General features: G+C 39.0%; 1 protein-coding gene across 2 annotated transcripts in view; it reads right to left on the bottom strand.

The window, feature by feature from the left end:
* Positions 1–24,721, bottom strand: part of ACTR2 (actin related protein 2) — a 42,626-nt gene that overhangs the window by 7,056 nt on the left and 10,849 nt on the right. For both annotated transcript variants that reach the window (XM_070429356.1, XM_070429357.1), the window contains 5 exons: positions 21,526–21,741; positions 17,275–17,347; positions 11,734–11,870; positions 9,708–9,857; positions 7,284–7,429 (listed from right to left, as the gene is read on the bottom strand). In XM_070429356.1, coding sequence (XP_070285457.1) covers positions 7,284–7,429; positions 9,708–9,857; positions 11,734–11,870; positions 17,275–17,347; positions 21,526–21,741 — 722 coding nt within the window. The remainder of the gene's footprint in view (positions 1–7,283; positions 7,430–9,707; positions 9,858–11,733; positions 11,871–17,274; positions 17,348–21,525; positions 21,742–24,721) is intronic.

The raw sequence follows: 24,721 nt of genomic DNA, 5'->3' as shown, positions 1-24,721 counted from the left end.
GTAGTGCTGCTGCAAGCCCATGAGCCAGCCGTGAGCCCGGCTTCTGGCTGAGCAGCGCTCCCACTGTGGGAGCACACTGACCACTAGGGGGCAGCTCCTGCATTGAGTTTCTGCCCCCTGGTGGTCAGTGTGCATCATAGTGACCGGTTGTTCCAGTTGACCAGTGGTAACAGTTCCTGAGGCTTTTATATATAGACTAGAGGCCCGGTGCACGAAATTCGTGCACAGTGGGGGGGGGGGGGGGGGGGAGGGGTCCCTCAGCCCAGCTTGCACCCTCTCCAATCTGGGATCCCTCTCACAATCCAGGACTGCTGGCTCCCAACTGCTTGCCTGCCTGCCTGCCTGATAGCCCTAACCGCTTCTGCCTGCCAGCCTGATCACCCCCTAGCCACTCCCTTGCCAGCCTGATTGACGCCTAACTGTTCCCCTGCCAGCCTGAAGCCCCCAACTGCCCTCCCCTGCCGGCCCGATTGCCCCCAACTGCCCTCCCCTGCTGGCCCGGTCACCCCTAACTTCCCTCCCTTGCCAGCCTGGTCGTCCCCAACTGCCCTCCCCTGCTGGCCCGGTCACCCGTAACTTCCCTTCCTTGCCAGCCTGGTTGCCCCTGACTGCCCTCCCCTGCTGGCCTGGTCGCCCCTAACTGTCCTCCCCTGCAAGCCTGGTTCCCCACAACTGCCCTCCCCTGCAGGCCTGATCGCCCCCAACTGCCCTCCCTTTCAGGCCTGTTCCCACCTAAATGCCCTCCCCTGCTGGCCATCTTGTGGCGGCCATCTTGTGTCCACATGGGGGTGGCTATCTTGTGTGGTGGATAATGGTCAATTTGCATATTACTCTTTTATTAGATAGGATATTATGAGTAAATTGCTATTTTTATTAATTTCCATTATTATGCTACTCCCCAGCCATCCCACAAAAATTAGGTGGGTATTTAACTCAGGGTTAAACAAACAAGTAAGCAAACACTTGCTTTACAAAATACTTTTGAGTGAACACCTCAATAACCTTGGTGTAGAGGAGGGCTTTCTAACTATAACTCAAACTCCAGATGCAATAAAAGAAAAGATTATATATCTTTTTTCAAATTTATTGGTTGATTTTAGAGAGGTAGGGAGAGAGAGAAACGTCGATTTGTTGATCCACTTATTTATTGGTTGATTCTTGTATGTGCCGTGACTGGAGATTGAACCTGCAACCTTGGCATATTGGGACAAAGCTCTAACCAACTAACTAACCTAGCCAGGGCAGATAATATATCTTTTTTTTTTTTTAAATCCTGACCTGAAGACATGCCCAGAGAGAGGAAGAAAGGAAGGGAAGCAGAGGGAGGTGAGAGGGAGAGAGAAACATCAACAGGCCTCCCTCCACACACTCCCCGACTGAGGATCAAACCCGCAACCCAAGCATGTGCCCTGACTGGGAACTGATCTGGCAAACCTCTTGGTGCACAGGAATAATGACACTCAATCAACTGAGCCACTCTGGCTGGGCAAATTATGTATCTAATTATACAACTAAATAAAAAACAATTTTTTTGTGTGGCTAAAAACACCATAAGCAAGAGACAAGTGTTAAATTAGGAGAGTATATCTGTAATAGATAACAGAGCTAATATAAAAGGAACTTTTAAAAATTGAGGGAAAATAATTACAAAAATTCTATAGAACAGGCAAAAGCCATGAACAGATAATTCATCAGAGAAAGATATAAAAACGGCCCTAAACATAGAAAAATTATGTTCAATTTCACTCCTAAGGGAGATGCAAATTAAAACTACACTGAGTTATCATTTCTCACTCCTCAAACCAGCATAAAAGTAAGAGTTGACAAACTTGAACAAGCTGTGGGGACACAGGTACCATTGTGTATTACTAGTGGAAATGAGCAATAACAAACTACACCCACTTAGCCTTTGAGCCAAAAATTCCCCCTCTAGAAATATTTTCAGAATATACATGCCCCAAACTACAAAAACATAATGTGTACAAGGTTATTATTGTAGCACTAGAGGCCCAGTGCACAAAAATTTGTGCACTGGGGGGGGGGGGGGGGCGGGTGAGGAGAGGGGCTCAGCCCGGCCTGTGCCCTCTCGCAGTCTGGGACCCCTCGGGAGATAACGACCTGCTGGCTTAGGCCTGCTTCTGGGTGGCAGAGGGCAGGCCCAATCCCTAGGTGCAGCCCCTGGTCAGGCTCAGAGCAGGGCCGATTGGGGAGTTGGGGCGCCGCCCCCTGTCACGCAGAGAGCAGGGCCGATTGGGGAGTTGGGGCGCCGCCCCCTGTCACGCAGAGAGCAGGGCCAATCAGGGGGTTGGGGCGCTGCCCCCTGTCACGCACAGAGTAGGGCCGATAGGGGAGTTAGGGCACCGCCCTCTATCACCCACAGAGCAGGGCCGATCAGGGGGTTGGGGCGCCGCCACTGTCACACTCAGGGCAGGGCCGATGGGGAAGTTATGGCTCTACCCTGTCACACACAGAGCAGGGCCTGTGGTGGTGGGGGGGTTGGGGCACCGCACCCTGTCACACACAGAGCAACAGGGCAATCAGGGGGTTTGGGCACTGCCCCCTGTCACGCTGATCCGGTGCCAGGAGGCCTCGCGGCTCCTCTGATCCCGGTGCTGGGAGGCATATTACCCTTTTACTATATAGGATAGAAGCCTGGGGGCCAGCTGGTTTGCCCTGAAGGGTGTCCTGGATCAGGGTGGGGGTCCCCACTGGGGTGCCTGGCCAGCCTGGATGAGGGGATGATGGCTGTTTGCAGCTGGTCACACACCCTTCAGGGTGGGGGTCCCCACTGGGGTGCCTGGCCAGTCTGGATGAGGGGCTGAGGGCTGCTTTCAGGCTGGTGGTCCAGTTTAAGAACCCATTGTGGCCCTCGAGTCAAAAAGTTTGCCCACCCCTGGTTTAGGATATAATAAGCAAAAAAAAAAAAAAAAAAAGGCAAAGTGCAAGAGTACTTATAGTATACTACCTTTTGTGTAAGAGAAAACAAGAACCACAGAAAGGGTGAACCTGAAACTGATGAAACTGTTTACTATAGGAGGGAGGAGAGGACTAGGGTGGAAAACAGGGGGTGGGAGAGTACTACTTATACATATACTTTTTAATGTAGTTTTGACTATATTGTTAAGGTTCTACTTATTCAAAAAACAAAATTACAAAATTAAAGATGAGCCAGGAATATCCTGTGCCCCCAAACAGAATGTGCTAAAAAGATGGAGGCACATCAAAGGACACAGGAGCCTGCTTGAAGGTGCTCTCATTGGTCAAATCAGGAACAATTTGAGCAGCAAAGTAAAGACAGTAATAAATTATAATCCACTGGAGAAGAAAACTGTGAATCCATACTGACAATGAACAAACAAAGAGGGAGAAGGAAAAGCACTTCCTTTTGCTAGAATGCTAACTAATAAATACAGAAGGAATGATGGAATTAGAAAATCACCTTCCTGCAATAATCACAAAAATGGAGCCCTAGCCGGTTTGGGTCAGTGGATAGAGTGTTGGTCTGTGGACTGAAGGGTCCAGAGTTCGATTCAAGTCAGGGTACATGCCCCAGTTGCAGGCTTGATCCCCAGTGTGGGGTGTGCAGGAGGCAGCCGATCAATGATTCTCTCTCATTGATGTTTCTATCTCTCCTCTCTGAAAATCAATAAAAATATATTTAAAAATAAAAACAAAAATGGATTTAGGCAAGAATCATCAATACATGCTAAAAAGGGCGGAGGGCAGAGTTTGGTGAGGAACAGGAGATTTACAAAATCTCAATGTATTTTCCCACAAAATACTTATAAATTAGGAAAGAAAAAAAAAAAAGGACATCTATACAGCGGAGCAAAGAGAAAACGTCATTAAGAGCTCGACACTAACATCACCAATATGGAACAGACATCGTCTCTAGATGTGATGCCGTGACACATCACATACATATGCAGTATTTTTGCCCAAAATCTGTAACCTGAATCCAATCATGAGAAATCATTCAAACCCAAATTGAGAAAAAATTCTCTAAAATAATTGGCCTGTACTCTGCAAAGATGTCAATATCATGAAAAACTGAGGACTGGTAGCAGATAAAAAGTGTCTAGGAATTGTGTCAACTAAATACAATGTGTGATCCTACATTTACTCATTTACTGGAGAAAAGAAAAACTGTATAAAGGACATTATTAGGATAGTGGATGAAACTGAAATCTGGTAAATTTAAGTATTTATCAGCAATGCCCTGGATGGTGTGGCTCAGTGCAACGAAGGTCTCGGGTTCGATTCCTGATCAAGGGCATGTGCCTGGGTTACAAGTTCAATCCTGTGGGGGCGCATGCAGGAGGCAACCAATTGATCTGTCTCTCTCACATCAATGTTTCTCTCTTTTGCTCCTCCCCTCCCCCACTTCCCTCCCTTCCACTCTGTAAAACTAGAAAAAAAAATCCTCAGGTGAGGATTAATCTATAATAATAAAAGTGTAATATGCTAATTAGACCAGACATCCTTTCCGGACGAAACCGGGGCTGTGAGGGAGGCCCGAGTCCTGGGTGGGGTGCCTGCTGGCGGGCCAGAGAGAAGCCTGGGTCCTGGGTGCCGGAGGGAAGCTGGTGCCAGCAGCCCAGGGGGAGGAAGGCCTACTCTTGCATGAATTTTGTGCATTGGGCCTCTAGTAAATAAATAAACATATATAAAAATTACTTATTAGTAATCAATCTCCTGTATCTGATAATTACACTGTGGCTGTATAAGGGAATATTTTTGTTTTTAGAAACTACAAAGTGAATAATATTAAGAAGTATGGAGGACTTAACATTCATCCTCTCAAATAACTCAAGAAAAAAGAGAGAGGGGCTAATAAAGCAAGCATGTACAGTAAAACAACAGTAAAATGGATAGAGTATGCACGAGTTCTCTTTATTATCCTAGCAACTTTTCAGGTTTATATTATTTCAAAATGCAGTTTAAAATGACTTCTGAGACACAATGATACAATGTGGTAAAACATCATGTTTTATTTAAAAAACATGAGTGAGGGAGAAACCAAGATGGCGGCATAGGTTAACGCCGGAGTTTCCTGCCTCGAACAACCACTTCAAAAATACAACTAAAAGACGGAACAGACATCATCCAGAACCACAGGAAGGCTGGCTGAGTGGAAGTTCTACAACTAGGAGGAAAGAGAAAAGCATACCAAGACTCAGAGGAGGCGCAGTGCTGAAGTAAAATACTAAGGTGCGGAGGTGCGTGCCGAGCGGGCTGGAGGCTGAGGGCGCGGTTGACTGTTTCAATCGGGAGGGAGCCTCAGACTCTGAGCTCCAGATCTGGGCGAGTCTCTAGGGACCCAGACTCAAACGGGAGAAACGGGACTGTCTGGCTTTGGTCGGAACTTGAAGGCAGCTTTCTCTCCGAGGTTTGCAGCGGTTGCTGGGACTCTGAGAGGCAGAGCCCCTGGGGACGGGACTGAGAGCAGCCATAACTGCTCGCTCCGCCTGCCCTGTAGATCCCCTGGGACCTGCCCCGCCCAAGCCCTGCACAGAGGCATTTGCCGGATTGCCTCAGGCAAAGGCTAGATTAGCACCTCCCTAGAGGACAGTAGTTCTCCCACTGCAGACACAACTGATTCACACAGCCAGTTGGCCTGGAGGTCAAATCCCCCCCAGTATTACCTACAACAATCAAGGCTTAACTACAACAAGACTGCGCACAAAGACCACTAGGGGGTGCACCAAGAAAGCATAAAAAATGCGAAGACAAAGAAACAGGACACAAATGTCAGAATTGGAGGATATAGAGCTCAAAACCACACTTATAAGGTCTTTCAATAATTTTCTAGAAACTGCCGATAAACTTAATGAGATCTACAAGAAATCTAATGAGACCCTCGATGTTGTGATAAAGAACCAACTAGAAATTAAGCATACACTGACTGAAATAAAGAATATTATACAGACACCCAACAGCAGACCAGAGGAACGCAAGAATCAAGTCAAAGATTTGAAATGCGAAGAAGCAAAAAACACCCAATTGGAAAAGCAAAATGAAAAAAGAATCCGAAAATACGAAGATAGTGTAAGGAGCCTCTGGGACAGCTTCAAGCGTACCAACATCAGAATTATAGGGGTGCCAGAAGATGAGAGAGAGCAAGATATTGAAAACCTATTTGAAGAAATAGTGACAGAAAACTTCCCCTACCTGGTGAAAGAAATAGACTTACAGGTCCAGGAAGCACAGAGAACCCCAAACAAAAGGAATCCAAAGAGGACCACACCAAGACACATCATCATTAAAATGCCAAGAGCAAAAGACAAAGAGAGAATCTTAAAAGCAGCAAGAGAACGAAACTCAGTCACCTACAAGGGAATACCCATACAACTGTCAGCTGATTTCTCAACAGAAACTTTGCAGGCCAGAAGGGAGTGGCAAGAAATATCCAAAGTGATGAATACCAAGAACCTGCAACCAAGATTACTTTATCCAGCAAAGCTATCATTCAGAATTGAAGGTCAGATAAAGAGCTTCACAGATAAGGAAAAGCTAAAGGAGTTCATCACCACCAAACCAGTATTATATGAAATGCTGAAAGGTATCCTTTAAGAAGAGGAAGAAGAAAAAGGTAAAGATACAAATTATGAACAACAAATATGCATCTATCAACAAGAGAATCTAAGAATCAAGTGAATAAATAATCTGATGTACAGAATGAACTGGTGATTATAATAGAATCAGGGACATAGAAAGGGAATGGACTGACTATTCTTGGGGGGGAAAGGGGTGTGGGAGATGCGGGAAGAGACCGGACAAAAATCGTGCACCTATGGATGAAGACAGTAAGTGGGGAGTGAGGGTGGGATGGGAACTGGGAGGAGGGGAGTTATGGAGGGGAAAAAGAGGAACAAATATAATAATCTGAACAATAAAGATTTAATTTAAATAAATAAATAAATAAATAAATAAATAAATAAATAAAAAATAAAAAACATGAGTGAGCCCTAACCGGTTTGGCTCAGTGGAGTGTCGGCCTGCAGACTGAAGGGTCCCAGGTTCGGTTCCCGTCAGGGGCATGTACCTTGGTTGTGGGCACATCCCCGGTGGGAGGTGTGCAAGAGGCAGCTGATTGATGTTTCTCTCTCATAAATGTTTCTGACTCTCTATCCCTCTCCCTTCCTCTCTGTAAAAAATCAATAAAATATATTAAAAAAAACAAACATGAGTGAGATATTAGGCAACTTGGTCATTCCAACTATGTATATTCCATCTATTTCTATTTCTGATAAATAACTTTGAAACCACCATTTCTAACATACCTGGTATCAATGTCAGCTGCCTGGATTGTGTTGAAAAGCAATTCAGCAACACCCACTCCCTCAACATTGATCAAGTGAGGCTGAAATAAAGCTTCTGGTGCTTCAAATCTCTCTCCACCAACTTTGATAATGCGGCCATCTGGGAGCTAGAAACCAAGATCAACCAAGTGTTAGCAAAAGATTAAAAAATATTCCAGTGTTCTCCAGAACACAGTACTTTTAAACACATGTTTTATAGCCAAAATCATTATCAGCAACATATTTCTCCCAAAATACATTTTTGAAAAGAGAAAAAAAAGTAAAACAAAATATTGTTAAATAATTGTTTCTATTACTATACTCTATTCTGCTTTTAAAAATGGTATGCCTTGCCCCAAGGATCAGGAATTTCGTGGAGAAATCACCAATGCGTGAGTGCAGGATGTTCCATTGGTGTTCAGCTAAGCATAAACAGGCAGCGTTATCAACCACTGCTCTTGAATTATACCTGGTATAATGTGCTTCTCTTATTAACACATTTGTAATTTTATAAATATTTTTACCATGTAGCATAAACAGATTCAATTAAAAATTTTAAATAATTTTTCACCAAATAATTACTCTGTGAAACTTATTTTATCAAAACACTTTATATCATGTGTGGAACTTCTGTCAAATTATTTAATCCAAAAATTACTTTATGATCAAAAAAGTTTAAGGAATACTGATCTAGACTATTTTTTATTAGGCAGTTCTTTTGTATCCTACTTATTAGGTCCTATTAAATTTTAAATGATAATGACGAAATATTAATTTAAGCAAAGAAGAGTTAAGTCACATCTTGTTTATATTTAATTAAAAGAGAAATGTTAAAGAAAAACTCCCTCTCTTACATCACCTCATAATTCACTGGATGGACCTAAGTAACAAGCGTGCTTGTGTATACTGGCATTTAATGAATTCTTTATGAGATAACAGAATTAGTTTTACATTGACATTTCTCACAGTGTATTTAATTTATAATAATTACAATAATTATATTCAGATTCCAAAATTGACTTTCCAATACAACAAATTCACACAGAGCAAGTCCTTTTAAACATTTACTCCATGTTTGCTGTAACTGTTTACAGTTATATGCAAAACAATCAGTTTTCAAAAATTCCAGAATTATCTTTTTATAAATTGTATCAAATGTCTTAAAAAGAAAAAAGATACAGATCCAAATATTTACCCTTAGAAAAATAAACAAAACCACCAGGTGAATTTAACAAACCATGATATCACCCAAGATACCTAGAAAAACGTCACATGGCAGAGACTGTTTTTAGCAAAATCTCTGTACCTTACATTTCTAGCATCTTTGATGGTGTGACTTCTCTGGACACTCTGGCTACTGGCACACTGGAGCCACCTACTCTAGGAACTACCTACCCCCGGGAACTGTTAAGACGCTATGGTTCCCATTTCTTTGCATCAAATCTTACTCTATCCTTTATTTGTTCACCCAGATCCCTCTTCACTTATCAGTTTGCTGTTTCTTTCCTGTCGTACATATTTTTATAACCGGCCCCAAATTCTTTGAGAAAGGAGGAAATTAATAAAACATGTCGTACTGTCTTGGTCCCTCATCCTTGGTCTCATGCCACTTTCTTCCAAACAAGGCAGATAGATGAAGTTATAAATCTAGAGGGACTATCAAGAAAGCTTTAGGAAAGAATCCCTAGGGCCATTAAATCACACAGTATTACATTACCATTTGGATCTGTATATTTAAAAATAAGACAATATAACTCATAAAAATCTATACTTATTTTTAAAATGACTATTTTGTATATATTTGGGATATACAGAGCTTACATGAATCAAATGGTTTAAGAATATTTGTTTTTACTGACTATTATTCTACTTCATTTTAGTAATAATTAGATCAAAGATGAGATCTGGAAGCATTTGATATCCAGATGCATATGATAGAATTAAGATAGCAATACATTAAAAATTCAGGTACAGTCCTAGCCGGTTTGGCTCAGTGGTTGGAGCATTGTCCCAAGGACTAAAGGATTCCGGGTTTGATCCCGGGTTCGATTTCAGTCAGAGGCACATACATCAGTTGCAGGCTCAATCACTGGCCCTGGTCAGGGCACGTGCAGGAGGCAACCAATCTGTGTGTCTCTTTCTCTCTGTCTCTCACCATCCCTTCTGCTGTTTAAAAAAAATCAATGGAAAAAAAATCCTCATGTGAGGATTAACAACAACAACAAAAAAATCAGGTAGGAGCAAATCCCCTCATATAAACTGTAACAAAGTTCTAAGTCTCATTGTTATAATTTCAAGTTCACATTTGTTTTCAACATCTCATTAAGAAACTGCATTCCAAGAAAACCTCCTTAAGCACACACCAATAACCATGGTTATTCATTTTAAAACACTGGAAATACTTACTGTGTAAGATTCAACTAATACTGTGGTTTCTAAGGCCAGTTTCTGCTCTTGCTCAATATTATACCCCACATAACACAATTTTTCTTTAATCATTCGAACTGTTTCAAAATCAGCAGAATGGTTGAAGGCGTATCCTCGCAACAGAAGCAGCTGACACACACAAAAAAAATGGCAGTAAATCCACAATTAATCTGAATGAGTTCAACTCTGTAAAAGCTGTTATTGCTCACTAAGTATGTCGCATCAATAACAAATGCAATAGGCAGTGGATCCTAAGCTCTTACTGAATATTTCAGAAACAGGGACATTACTTTACCATAGAAGAATTTATTTCACTTTTGCAGAGAAGCTTCAGAGTAACAGAATCAAAAGTTCATGAATAACAGGTAAAACAAGCTAGTTAAACAAGCTAGTTTTAAGAAAGAGTACTGTTTGAGTACAGTGGGGCCTTGACTTACAAGTTTAATTCGTTCCGTGACGGAGCTCGTAACTCAAATTACTCGTATGTCAAATCAATTGTGAACGAGTGAGACACGTGATGCTGGGCTGATGTTGTGGCCTTCACTGTGACGTTCGCTGCGCCAACTAGGGATGGGGTATCTGAAGCTGGCTCGTAACCCGAATTTTAGCTCGCAACTCAAAGCAAAAAATCAGCCGAGAGACGGCTCGTATCTCGAAAAACTCGTTAGTCGGGACACTCGTAAGTCAAGGCCCCACTGTACTAATGTTTAGTTTTGGTAAACATTAAGTCTATTAGTAAATAAATATTATTTTAGTCACAAATTCCTATTGTCTGCAATTTACTCAATACCATATTCATGATATCTCTGGGTCTTAGAATATTTTATCTCTAGCTTCTAATATAATGTCTGACACAACAGATGGACAATAGCATGTTAAACAAATGGGGGGGGGGGGAAGAACTCAACCTGCTAATAGGAAAAAAACAAAACAATAAAAACATAATATGCATATAAACACAACTGGATTTTTCATAAAAACCTCTAAAAAACAAATCCCCTAATCTTTGTGTAACACCCTTGGACATTCCTTTGGTGGTTACCCTAAGACAGAACTTTGGCCTAGAATGAGTGTATTATAACTCTCATTAACCTAACCTCATTATTATTCTAATTTGAGACTAAAGAAACCCAATGTCAAGATGAAGACTCAATGCAACCCAATTTATTGCACAGACATCACCATACACATTTTGGACATTATAGTGTTTTGTTGTGGGGACTGTTCATTATAGGATGCCCTGTTCATTACAGGATGTTTAATAGCACTCCTGCAGTTGTAACATCCAAAACATGTCTCCAGGCATCGCAAAATGCCTCTGTAGGACAGCACCGTCCCTGGTTGAGAGCCACTGACCCAGAGGCGATACACTAACTACGGAATTCTGGTACAGACAATACTCTAACCATTTTTTTAAAAAACATTAAAAAAGTACTCATGCCACCAAACAGTGCCCTCATATACTTTCTCCAGCAATATTTTAAAGAAAATTATAACTAATTACAGTAAGAAGTAAACTTTAAAATAGCAAACACTGAAAACTAGATATATTCCATGAAAATTACTAAATATTAAAGTCAGGTACATCTGGGCCCTATTTTTAATCAAATATTACTTTGCTATCGATGTGTTTTATGGGGAAGGACAAGAACAGTCAACCCAAGCAAGATTATAGCTTTGATATATATCTGTTCAAAGTAAGGTTTTATGGCAGAAAAGGCTGCCTAAGTTGTTCAAGGCAGTTTTATGGTATCTTCCATCTTTTAAATACCTCTCTATCCCTTCCTCAGGAATAGCAAACATAATTATATAATGAAATAACATATTCTCATTAGTATACCAGAGATCTCGTCTATAAATCTCATGGATTTTTATATGGATAATGGAGCAACTGGGCCATTTTACTAATGATGCAGAAGATTTGCTAGAATCCTGAGATGATACATTCAACTTTGTGTTAAGTCAAACTACAAATCTAATTTCTAGGATATCGTCTTTTGCTTACCTTGATAAGATATCTGGTAATATCCCTCCCAGCAATATCCAGTCTTCTGGTAAGGTGAGGGAGCGAAAAGCCTTCATAAACTGGGCAAATGTGAGTTACACCATCTCCAGAGTCCACCACTACTCCAGTCAATAAGCCTGTGTAAGAAACATGAGGTTTTAAGTACAGTAAAGCCAAATCAGAAAAATCAAAGCCAGAAAATTTCAACTATTAGTATAGAAGCCAAACTAGAAACTTTACCAATCGTAATGGTCTAGAAGCCAGCATTTCCTTATTATTTATTTTAAAGTGTGTTCCTAATACAGACACTAAAGTTGGTATTCTCTCACATACCGCTTCTGAGAATTTTAGTCTAATCATGTATTACCCCAAGAAATGGGGGGAAAACCGATCCTGAGACGTAGGACTGAAAAACACATGTTCTTAATGCTCAGTGCAATTCTTTATTTTTCTTTCCAACTTAATCTTCATCTCTGAATCCCCCTCAAGTAAAATTTTCTAAAATATATTGAATAACTTTTGTGAAAAGCGATGTGAAAGGTAAATACTACACAAGTGGATCGTGAACCCGTTGAAACAATCTAGTCTGTATTATTATTTTTTCCATATAGTATATTCAAACTGTGCTGTTTCGGGAAAATTCCTGCTGATATTAGCTAGAAATCTGAGAACAAGTGACCTTGGTTAGTCAAAGGTAACCTCAATTATTCACCAGAAACCAGAAAGACAATGTCAATTAAACCTTATAATAAAAGAACAGCAAAGAAGCTGCCTTGTTTCTCATTTGTGCTATTTAAAATTATAAATGGCTGCAAAAGTTAGTGTTTTGCCTTTTGCACCAGCATTAATTTGGGGGGAACCCCCCCAAAAAAACCCAAACCATTTTCTAATTATTTAAAAAAATATTTTTTAACCAGCATGTGCATTATCTGTAACGTGCTTAAGCATTCCTTTATCATTTTCCCATTCCCGAATAGGCTCTCGGCTCTCTCCTTTTCTTATCAATTTAAACTTGCGTGCACTATAGTATCTAATTGTAATGATTTGTCTTTGAATACATTTATTCAAACCACCTCCTTTTGAAGCTAACATAATAATTTGTTTTTCCTTGATATTCTAAACTTCATGACAATCATATACAGCCTTTTAACGTTGCATTCTCTTAAGAAACTTTCCATTTCAAAAAATAGAAAGGCATCCACAACATCAATAATTCAAAAATACTCCCAGTAACATTAATTACAGCAGGTATTTACATTTATTTTCCAAATAGGCCTTCCCATACCACCTCACCTTGTTTCCTACCACTCGCACCAGCTTGCATACTGGTCTTTCTTTCCCTGTACAAATTTGACCCATTTTCAGTGACCCTTTTGTCATTGGATTATGTATTTTTTCCACCTACCTTTTCGTTTATACCTTCCCTGACCACTCTAATCTCCAGCCCAAATTCTCTAATTCCACTTATTCCCTTCACTCCTGTCTGTACATGAGGTCAAACATACCTCCCTAAATCACCATGTCACCACCTCTCTTATTCAAAAAACCTTCCATGGGCCCTGGCCCGGCAGCTAAGTTGGTTAGAGAATCGCCCCGATACACCAAGGTTGCAGGTTTGATTCCTGGTCAGAGCACATACAAGAATCAACCAATGAATGCATAAATAAGTGGAACAACAAATCAATGTTTCTGTCTCTTTCTCTCTCAAATATCAATTTAAAATAAACACCTTCGTTCATGGTTCTGAATGCTTCTCCCTACCTTTTTTTTAAACTAGTAGCACTAAACAAGTTCTTTAGAAGGAGAATTTTACTATGGCTTGAGTTCTTTTGATTATCATTGCTAGATTATCATTTTTCAAATTAAATATTCAACAGTTAAACAAAAATAGTTAAATATCAGGAATTAAGAGAAGATAACTTCTCATTGGATGAAAATAAATTTATGAATATTGCTAGAAAAATCTGTTAAGGTCAATTTTATTCAAATACAAGTTAAACAAAAATTCCATTTCAGCAGAACTAGAACTATAATCACCAGTTTCAAAGCTTAGATTAAAAAAAAATTATATCGTCCACAGCCAGTCGGCCTAGTGGTCAAATCCCTCTAGTGTTAACTACAACAATTAAGGCTTGGCTAGAACAAGACTGCGCACAGAGACCACAAGGGGGTGCACCAAGAAAGCATAAAAGATGCGGAGACAAAAAAACATGACAGAAATGGAGGATATGGAGCTAAGAATCGCAATTTTGAGGGCTTGCCATAAATTTGTGCAGAGCCTCACGAAAACTAATGAGACCCTCGATGCTACGATAAAGAAATTAGAAAGTAAGCATACACGGACTGAAATAAAGAATATTATACCCAATAGCAGACCAGAGGAGCACAAGAATCAAACCAAAGATTCGACAAAAAACACCCAATTGGAAAAGCAAAATGAAAAAAGAATCCGAAAGTGTGAAGATAGTGTAAGGAGCCTCTGGGACAGCTTTAAGCGGACTAATATCAGAGTCATTGGAGTGCCAGAAGATGAGAGACAGCAAGATATTGAAAACCTATTTCAAGAAATAATGGCAGAAAACTTCCCCCATCTGGAGAAAGAAATGGACTTACAGGTCCAAGAAGCGCAGAGAACCCCAAACAAAAGGAATCCAAAGAGGACCACACCAAGACACATCATCATTAAAATGCCAAGAGCAAAAGACAAAGAGAAAATCTTAAAAGCAGCAAGAGAAAGAGGCTCAATTACCTACAAGGGAATACCCATACAACTGTCAGCTGATTTCTCAACAGAAACTTTGCAGGCCAGAAGGGAATGGCAAGAAATATTCAAAGTGCTGAATACCAAGAACCTACAACCAAGATTACTTTATCCAGCAAAGCTATCATTCAGAATTGAAGGTCAGATAAAGAGCTTCACAGATAAGGAAAAACTAAAGGAGTTCATCACCGCCAAACCAGTATTATATGAAATGCTGAAAGGTATCCTTTAAGAAGAGGAAGAAGAAGAAAAAGGTAAAGATACAAATTATGAACAACAAATATGCATCTATCAACAAATGAATCTAAGAATCAAGTGAATAAATAACCTGATGTACAGAATGAACTGGTGACTATAATGAATCAGGGACATAGAAAGGGAATGGACTGACTATTCTTGGGGGAAAAGGGGTGTGGAAGATGTGGGAAGTGACTGGACAAAAATCATGCACCTATGGATGAACTCAGTGGGTGGGGAGTGAGGGTGGAGGGTGGGGTGGGAGCTGGAACGAGGGGAGTTATGGGGGGAAAAAAGAGGAACAAATGTAATAATCTGAACAATAAAGATTTATTAAAAAAAAAAAATTAAAAAAATAAAAAATAAATAAATAAAAAATAAAATCAATAAACATATACTTGGGTGAGGATAAAAAATACGAAGATGTGAGGTAAAGATGTAGTTTGATCTGTGTTTAAATACAGCATTTACCAAAAAAAAAAAAAAAAAAATTATATCTATTTTTTTTCCAAATTATTTTCTAAAATAAATTCTGAAATTTATTTTATTTTAATGAAACAAAATTACCTACATGCAGATAATCACTCCTTGTAAAGTAACAAATTAATTTAAAAAATTGATTTCAGAGAGGAAGGGAGAGGGAGAAAGAGAGAAATATCAAGGATGAGAGAGAATCATTGATCTGCTGCCTTCTGCACCCCCCTACTGGAAATTGAGCCCTCAACCCGGGCATGTGCCCTGACCGGGAATCGAACTGTGACCTCCTGGTTCATAGGTCAATACTCAACCACAGAGTCACACCAGCCAGGCAGAAAGTGAATTTTGATTCCTTCTTCAAAGGAGAAACTACTCATAGCTGGACTGTAATTGCTTTAAAGGCAAAGAGACCAGTCTAGTTTACTCACTGCCTTATCCTATACACAACAGAGTGTTAAAGTACATGCCACACTTAGTTCCTCTAAGTATTTTCTAAGTATCTATATGTAGTAATAAAGACAGCTTTAAAAAACCCAGTATGTGTTTTTTACATGGTGATTTTTACTAATCCACATGTAGAGTCAGATGGCTCACCTTAATATTAAAGTGTTTTCTAAGTACTAGATCAGTGATGGCGAACCTATGACACGCGTGTCAGAGGTGAACTTTGTTAAATGGCATTTAAATATCCTATATAATAAAAGAGAAACATGCAAATTAACCATCCCTCCGCTGCGCTCAAGCCACGCCCACAAGCCATACCCACCAGCCCATCAGGAGAGAGTATGCAAATTAACCCAACTAAGATGGCGGTGGCCATGGAGCTGGAGCGAGCAGGAGGCTTGGGTTGCCCCTGGCGATGGAGGAAGCCAAGCTTCCCACCTGCTCTGGCCGGCCCTGGGCTCCACTCAAGGCTACAAAGTTTCAATTATAGAAGATAAATAAATCCCAGAACAAAAAAAGAAAAAAAGAAAAAAAGGAGAGGCTGGGAGCTTGGGTTGCCAGGGGGCGTGGCCAGCCTGAAAATGGCCCTCAGCCCCTCACCCAGGATGGCCACACCCCCATGGGATAAGGGTCCCCACTGGGGGGCTTGGCCAGCCTGCAAACAGCCATCAGCCCCTCACCCAGGCTGGCCAGGCACCCCAACGGGACCCCTACCCTGATTCGGGACACCCTTCAGGACAAACCAGCCGGCCCCCACCCGTGCACCAGGCCTCTATTCTATATAATAAAAGGGTAATATGCAAATTGACCCTAACAGCAGAACGGCTGGGAATGACTAGTCACTATGACACACACTGACCACCAGGGGGCAGACGCTCAATACAGGAGCTGCCCCCTGGCGGTCAGTGCGCTCCCACAGGGGGAGCTCTGCTCAGCCACAAGCCAGGCTGATGGCTGCCAGCACAGCGGTGGAAAGTACTCCCAAATGTCTACCTTCTTCTTTGTACTTATTATGTATCTGACAAGCATGCTTTTGTACTAATCTTTATTTATTTATTTACTTTAATATATTTTTATTTATTTCAGAGAAGAAGGGAGAGGGATAGAAAGATAGAAACATCAATGATGAGAGAGAATCATTGATAGGTTACCTCCTGCACGCCTCACACTGGGGATCGAGCCTGCAACCTGGGCATGTGCCCTGACTGGGAATCAAACCCATGACCTCCTGGTTCATAGGTTGACGCTCAACCACTGAGCCATGCCAGCTGGGCTATACTAATGTTTTTAGATCTGCTTTTTTTTTTTTTTTTTTAATCTACCAATTCTGAAGCCAAATTCCATATTCATTCTCCACTGCATAAAAAATTTTTACTTCAAAATAACCTAAAAAGGGAACATAGTACTTTTTTAAAAATTGAGAAATCTTTTTTTACTTAGGAAAATAAAATGTATTTTATTTGACAATTTTTAAAAACTGAAAATATTTAAAATAACTAAATAAACATGTAAATGCTGTGCTTTTCTGGGATTTACAACTTATTGAAAAATCAAATTCCTTTGACATAAAACATAATAAATATCTGCTGAATCGATTATTCTAAAAGTTAAGCTTTACTTACCTTGAGCATACAAAGTCAGAACAGCTTGGATGGCTACATACACACCAGAAAACTGGTAAGTTTCAAACATTACCTGAAAATGCAAAGGAAAGAAAAAAAAACAATTGTATTTAGAAGTTACATATTCTAACTATGTTTTTGGCCAAAATAGAACCGAGAAACTTAAGAGAGTCCTCCATTTACTTTAGCGCTCTTCGCCTCGATTAGGGAGGAACTTGTTGGAGGCAGCTGACCAATGATTTATTTTTTATCAATCATTGATGTTTCTATGCCTCTCCCTCTCCCTCTGTGAAATCAATCAAAATATATTTTTTAGCCCTAACTGGTTTGGCTCAGTGGATTGAGCATTGGCCTGCGGACTGAAGAGTCCCAGTCTCGATTTCAGTCAAGGGCATGTACCTTGGTTGCGGGCACATCCCCAGTAGGGGGTGTGCAAGAGGCAGCTGATCGATGTTTCTCTCTCATCGATGTTTCTAACTCTCTATCCCTCTCCCTTCCTCTCTGTAAAAAAAAAAAAAAAATATATATATATATATATAGATAGATAGATAGATCTATATCTATATCTATATCTACATTTTTTTTTTTAAATATCAGGACAGGAAGGCAAAAAATAATGCAGCAATTCCTAAATGTTGGCAGATAAAGAACTGCCTAGCTACTGCTGAGCCCACACTCCCTACCTGAGCCAAGGCTGTAGCTCCACTCAGCTGAATACACTGGAGGGAGAAGGAGTTTCCTAGTGTCCTCTCTAGTCGAAACCATGCTCATTCCCTGAAGTCCAGGTTGGCTGGGAACAATGTTGGCAGGACTTTTTCCGGTCTTCTATACTGAGCATTCCTTAACTCAGTGGTTCTCAACCTTCCTAATGCCGTGACCCTTTAATACAGTTCCTCATGTTGTGGTGACCCCCAACCATAACATTATTTTTGTTGCTACTTCATAACTAATTTTGCTACTGTTATGAATCGTAATGTAAATATCTGATATGCAGGATGTATTTTCATTGTTACAAATTGAACATAATTAAAGCATAGTGATTAATCACAAAAACAATATGTAATTATATGTTTTCCGATGGTCTTAGGTGATCCCTGTGAAAGGGTCATTCGACCCCCAAAGGGGTCGCGACCCACAGGTTGAGAACCGATGCCTTAACTAGTAGGGGCTGGCTACCACTCTGAATATCTAGATATTTAGAAATTTTACAACTGACCACATTCACTATATAGAATTTAAATTTTACAACTCTGAAACGCATCCTTATCAGTTAGCAATTAGATATTCTAATTCAGGGGTCCTCAAACTACGGCCCGCGAGCCACATGCAAATACAAATATTGTATTTGTTCCCATTTTGTCTTTTTACTTCAAAATAAGATATGTGCAGTGTGCATAGGAATTTGTTCATAGTTTTTTTTAAACTATAGTCCGGCCCTCCAGTGGTCTGAGGGACGGTGAACTGGCCCCCTGTTTAAAAAGTTTGAGGACCCCTGTTCTAACTAGTACTCTATTCCATCATTCTTTAATCCCCCTCCACAGGGATGAAAATGGAAGAGGGCTTGCATTTATCAACCTGAAAGTCTGTTAGAACTTGTTTTTATTTATAAAGCCATTAAAAAGCACTTGTACTAAAACCAACATTCTGGATGAGATTAAAGTAGGGCATTATTACTCATAGCCAAATTTGCACTCTCAAGTAAAAATTAAAAGATAAAAAGTAAGGTGAGACCTTAGAGCACTGTGAAACCAACTCATGGCATTTTTGCACACATATCCTAAATAAAAAAACACTTATATGCAAATCGACTGAACGGCAGAATGACCAGTTGCTATGACACACACTACCACCAGGGGGCAGACGCTCGACGCAGGAGCTGCCCCCGATGGTCAGTGGGCTCCCACAGGGGAAGCGCCACTCAGCCAGAAGCTGGGCTGCCTCTCCCGCCTCCGGGGCAGGCGGACATCTCCTGAGGAGTCCCGGACTGCAAGAGGGCACAGGCTAGGCTGAGACCCCCACCCCGCTCCCTCCACAGTGCACGAATGTCGTGCGCCAGGCCTCTAGTGTGTGTGTGTGTGTGTGTGTGTGTGTGTGTGTGTGTGTGTGTGTGTGTGTGTATATATATTCTTAATCAAAAGGGATCCAGGTATAATGTCATCTCCCTAACTTTTTCTCTGAAAGAAAATTTGTTTTTCATTCAGACATCATGTTGCTTTCCTAAATAGGTTTCTGTGTGTAGAAATCTTTTAATGCAAAAATATTTCTACAATCTGATTTTGTAATGTGTTGCTAAAAATAAATAGCAATTACAAATGACCACTTATCCATCACAAAAATATTAGTGGTTGTAAATCATTCAGAAAGTATAAAATAAAATTAAAATATGAACTAATACAATAAAACTCATTTTTCACAGTTTTAGGGGAAGCTAAGAGAAAAAAAAATTAAAACCTATGAACCATAAGGAATGATATGGGTTCTGTGCCTAAAACCACAATCTCACATTTTTAAAACACTTACTACAAAAACTGAGTTTTAATCTAGACTTAAAAAATATTGTGTAAAAGCAATCTCTTCCAAAACCCTTCCCAATTTTCCATCAACATCTAAACACAGACAGAATACAAAATATTTACATTAAGTAGTAACTGAAATACTACTAAAATACTAAGTTATTAAAAGTTTCTACCTCATATATAACAAAATGAAAGACAACCTTGAGAAGATACTTATCTAAACTAAGAATGTAGAATTCTTACTCTCTGTAACTGCTTAGCTCAGTAACCTTTTCAATCTCATTTCAATTGTTCCTCCTGTCTCCCAGGTCCTAAGCCTGTGGACTACTGTCTACTTTCACTTCGTTGGTGAGCCATATTATGACCTGATGACTCCGAAGTTTAAACCCTCAACCTCACACTTTCTCTTGACCTGATCTTATTTTATAGAACAATCTATTTGACATTTTTGCTTAGATGTCTAATGAGGACCTAATATGTCCAAAATGAAACTCCTGATCCATCTCTGCCCCCACCCCCAAACCTAACCCATCCTTCCAGTTGTTCAAGTCAAAACCTTGGCACCATACCCTCTCTTACCCATATGTAATGCATCAGAAAATTCTGGCCCAACCTTCAAAATAGATTCACAATCTGGCCACTTCTCATTACTTCACTGCTATTACCCCAATCCTAATAATGATTATCTTTTGCAAAGATAGTTGAAAAAGTCTCCAAACAGGACTCTCTTCCACCCTTGCCTCCTTATAATCTACTCAACACAGCAGCCACGAAAACCTAAATCTGAACACGTCCCTTCCCTGTAATAGCCCTTCATTTTACTTGAAGTAAAAGTCTAATTTCCTTTAAGAGCCTACAAGGTTGCCCTAACTGGTCTGGCTGAGTAGACAGAGTGTTGGCCTGCGGACTGAAGGGTCCCGGGTTCGATTCCAGTCATGGGTGCCCAGGTTGCGGGCTCCATCTCCAGTAGGGGGCGTGCAGAAGGCAGCTGATCAGTGATTCTTTCTCATCATTGATGTTTCTAGCTCTGTCTCTCTCTCTCTCTCTCTCTCTCCCTCTCCCTTCCTCTCTGAAATCAATAAAATGTATTAAAAAAAAAAAGAAAGAAAAAGAGCCTTCAAAGTCTTAGATAATCTGGCCCCTTTACTTCTTTGACCTACTCTCCTATTGCTCTTGCACACTGGCTTCTTAGTTGACCTTTTAATATGCTAGGCTTACACTCACTCTAAGACCTTTACTCTGACTCCTCCCTTTGACTGAAATGCTCTTCCCCATATATCCTGGCCAACTCTCTTAATTTGTCTTTGTTTAAACATCACCTTCTCACACAGGGCCACTACCACATCCTATGTACAAATGCAACCTCCCCCGACTCCCCATCTCCCTTAATCTGCTCTTTTTCCCCTTTAGCATCTATTATCTTCTAACAAACCATTCAATTAAGTCACTTTTGTGTGTGTGTGTGTGTGTGTGTGTGTGTGTGTGTGTTTTGCCCTTCTAGAATGGAAGCTCCATGGTGGCAAAATTTTGTTTCATTTACCAACATAGCCTACTTAGAAATAATGACTAGCATATAGTTAGGTGCTCAGTAAACAGGATATGGGGGAAAACAACAATTATTTTTATTCCCTTTATCTTTAACAACAACGGTAGGATAAAAAAAAGAACATTTTTAGAAAGAAAAAACAAACAAACACAGAAATATATACATTATACATTCTATCTAAAAACTTACCTCTACAATCTTCTCTCTGTTTTTGGTTGGGTTCATAGGAGGTTCTGTGAGTAAGATTTTACAATTTCTGGTATCTATGTTAAGTTTCTCTGGTCCAAATGTATAGTCCCACAGGTGTTTCATGTCATCCCAATTTCGAACTATGCCATTTTCCATAGGGTAGTTAACTTCTAACATAGAGCGTAATTCACTTGCCTCATCACCAACCATAAGATCCTAAAAATTATAATATCAAAGCTTAAGACCAATCAAATTTTGCATAAAATACCTTCAGAAAATTATATTCTCATATTTTGGTTGAATTTTGGAATAATTTTAATCTTTCTGGCACATTCAGATTAAGTATTTCATTCCACAAGTTAAAAATCTTTTATTTCAAGAACAATGCCTTACCAACTTTAATACGCTTTTATATACAATGTGGTTTAAATCAATAAAATGACCTTACCTTTAATACACATGTTTCCAAAAGAAGGGCATTAGCACAAATAAACCCCATATTTTCATATTTTGGAGGGTTTTGTATGAGGTTTCATCTGTTTCTTTTGCTCAAATATTCAAAAAATAAGGCCTGTGATATGTGAAATAGCACATCAGGGGGAAAAAACTGGCAGAAAAATGCTCAATGCATGCAGCACATTTCTTTGTACTAAATATCAAAATGACAAGTATTATAAAGCATAATGAAAGCAGCAAAAAAAATTATTCTTTTTACACTACAATAAAGCATATATGCACCATATAACTTGTAAATTTTACAAACTTCTACCTACATGCCCGAATTAGAATTAAGTTTCTATACAGGCCTCATCAAGAGAAATTAAAATTTGTAGATATACAAAAAAATAAGACACTGGGGAACAGTTCTTTAAAATTATCTCATGAGCAAGTTTTTTATCTTTAAGTGTAAGGCTAGAAAATTATGACACATGAAGCAGAATACTCACAAGTCTTGTCTCCAATGAGAGCATATTTAAGATGACCCACATTTGAAAAGCCAAATTTTGTATGTATAAGAAAGTTAATGATGTCCTAGAACTTAAACTTATTTTAGAAATCAGCTAATCAAGATATTAAATAATCCTAATTTCTACATGTACTGACAAATTTTTTAAAAACTGGCATCAGACATAGCAACTATATGCTATAATACCTTAAGTTTAAGACATGGGGAAAATAAAAGAAACAGCAAAATTAAAGTCTTAAAACAGAGGTTTAAATATACAGGGTGTCCCCCAAAAATGTATACATACTTTAATAGCTGATAGCTCAATTGATGTTTTTTTCTTATAAGAATAATAAACACTGCCTTTATGATTATTCAAAGTATGTATACATTTTTGGAAGACAACTTGTGTATATGAGTTTAAAACGTTTAAAAGTAATTTTTTTAAGGATCAGAGGTAAAACCATGATTTTGCAGAGACCTTTCAAAAGGTTTCTGCAAAATCCACTGAAGCAACAACAAAAAGGGAGGGGAGAGTTAAAGCAGGTCCTAGAAATGTTCTCTAAAACTTATGTATTGCAACTAGTATTTTATAAAGTTAATTTAACACAACTTAATATTCAATATTAACTATTTAGCATCATCTGATAGGAAAATGCAACACTAAAACCCTATATTTGTGAACTCTACTTAATTACATGGGTATGTTGAATTATTTAGGGTGAAGTATACCGATACTTTGAAATACATCAAAAAGCAAGACAGACTGATGAATGGATAGATGGATAAATATGTGATATTATAGCAAATGTTAATGTCAGGATCTAAGTGATGGGTATATGGACTTTACTATAAAATTTTTTCAACTTTGCTGTATATTTTAAACACTTCTTAATAAAATGTTAAGGGAGATATTTATACCTGTAAGTGCTTATATTACTTTTGGCCATTAACAAATATAATTTAATACACAATTTTATTACTTACTTTCCTTTAGAATATATCTTTGTGTTGTACAAGGTACTACACTAGATAATTAGATAATTTACATAAATCAATATACATTCACAATACATTTCAACAAATTTTATCAGAATATTAATTTTCATTCCATGCAAGAATAGGAGCTTAAGTATGTCAGACCCAATGCCAACTAAAAATAAAAGCCTCGTGTATCTACATCTAGGAAATACATACTCTACAAGACTAACTGAAAGAAATGTCTGGCATCAAGTATCTTACCATCCCTCTGAACAAAGACAACATTTAAAATGGAAGAAAACAAGTTTTAACTTATTAGGTTAGTTTAAAATTTGAGTATCTCAAGCTACCTAAATGTATCCAAATCCTAAACATATAATTTTCCTTAGAACATTTCTCCTTCCAAACACCAAAAATTTTAAGAGTTTTATCAAGCTTGCCCTCATACCTCAGAATCAAGTTATAAGCGGTCAGATCAGGCCTCAGATTTTTACCACCCACCTCATTAATGGACCTCAAGCCTAAACCATCACCTATTACCTGAAAGAATGAAAAATTATAGTAACTGTTCAGAGATGCTGTTTAAAAAGCATTTATATATTATGAGAAGCAAGCAATATAGGTTATATTTGCCAAATATCATTTGAACAATGTCACCTCAAATTGAAAAATAGAGCAAAAACACTTTAAAACCACAATTAAGTTCCTAGAAGGAATTTCCTTAAAAAATATTTGTGAAATTAAGTCTACACAGTTCTCTACAAATAGCCTCTCAAATTTTCTTAGGATATTAAGAAAAGGCATGATCTTTTATTTAGGATAAATATAAGAATTTCCACTTTTAAATGTTTTTGCTTAATCAAAAGAAAACTCCACAAAGTTACTGCTACTAGTTAAAATATATATCACTGGAAATGCCTATCATTCATCTTTGTCAAAGCTGCTTACAAATATTAAAAAACAAATTTGAAAACAACCTACTACAGAAGCATTTAGACTATCACTGAAAAAACACAATGAAAGAGTAAATTGTATGGGATGTACCCAGAAGCTTTTAGTTCAAAAGAAAAAGGTGCCACGTTTACTTAGGGAGAAACCTGTTGTTTATGGAAAAGTCTGATAAGACTCACCGTGTACTTATTTCCCCTCAGATGTTATAAAATCTGCTCATCAATAAGGATGGTATAGGAATTTCCCCACTCTTTACTATCTATATTTCATTTGCATATTAAGATTTTACTGTTTATTAAAAACACATGATATTGTACT

Source organism: Myotis yumanensis, unplaced genomic scaffold (assembly GCF_028538775.1).
Source record: "Myotis yumanensis isolate MYYU_CA2020_CCGP unplaced genomic scaffold, mMyoYum1.0.hap1 SCAF_11, whole genome shotgun sequence".
In the NCBI taxonomy this organism is placed as follows: domain Eukaryota; kingdom Metazoa; phylum Chordata; class Mammalia; order Chiroptera; family Vespertilionidae; genus Myotis; species Myotis yumanensis.
Note: the sequence above shows the minus strand (reverse complement) of the source record. Positions and strands in the feature narration are given on the sequence as shown.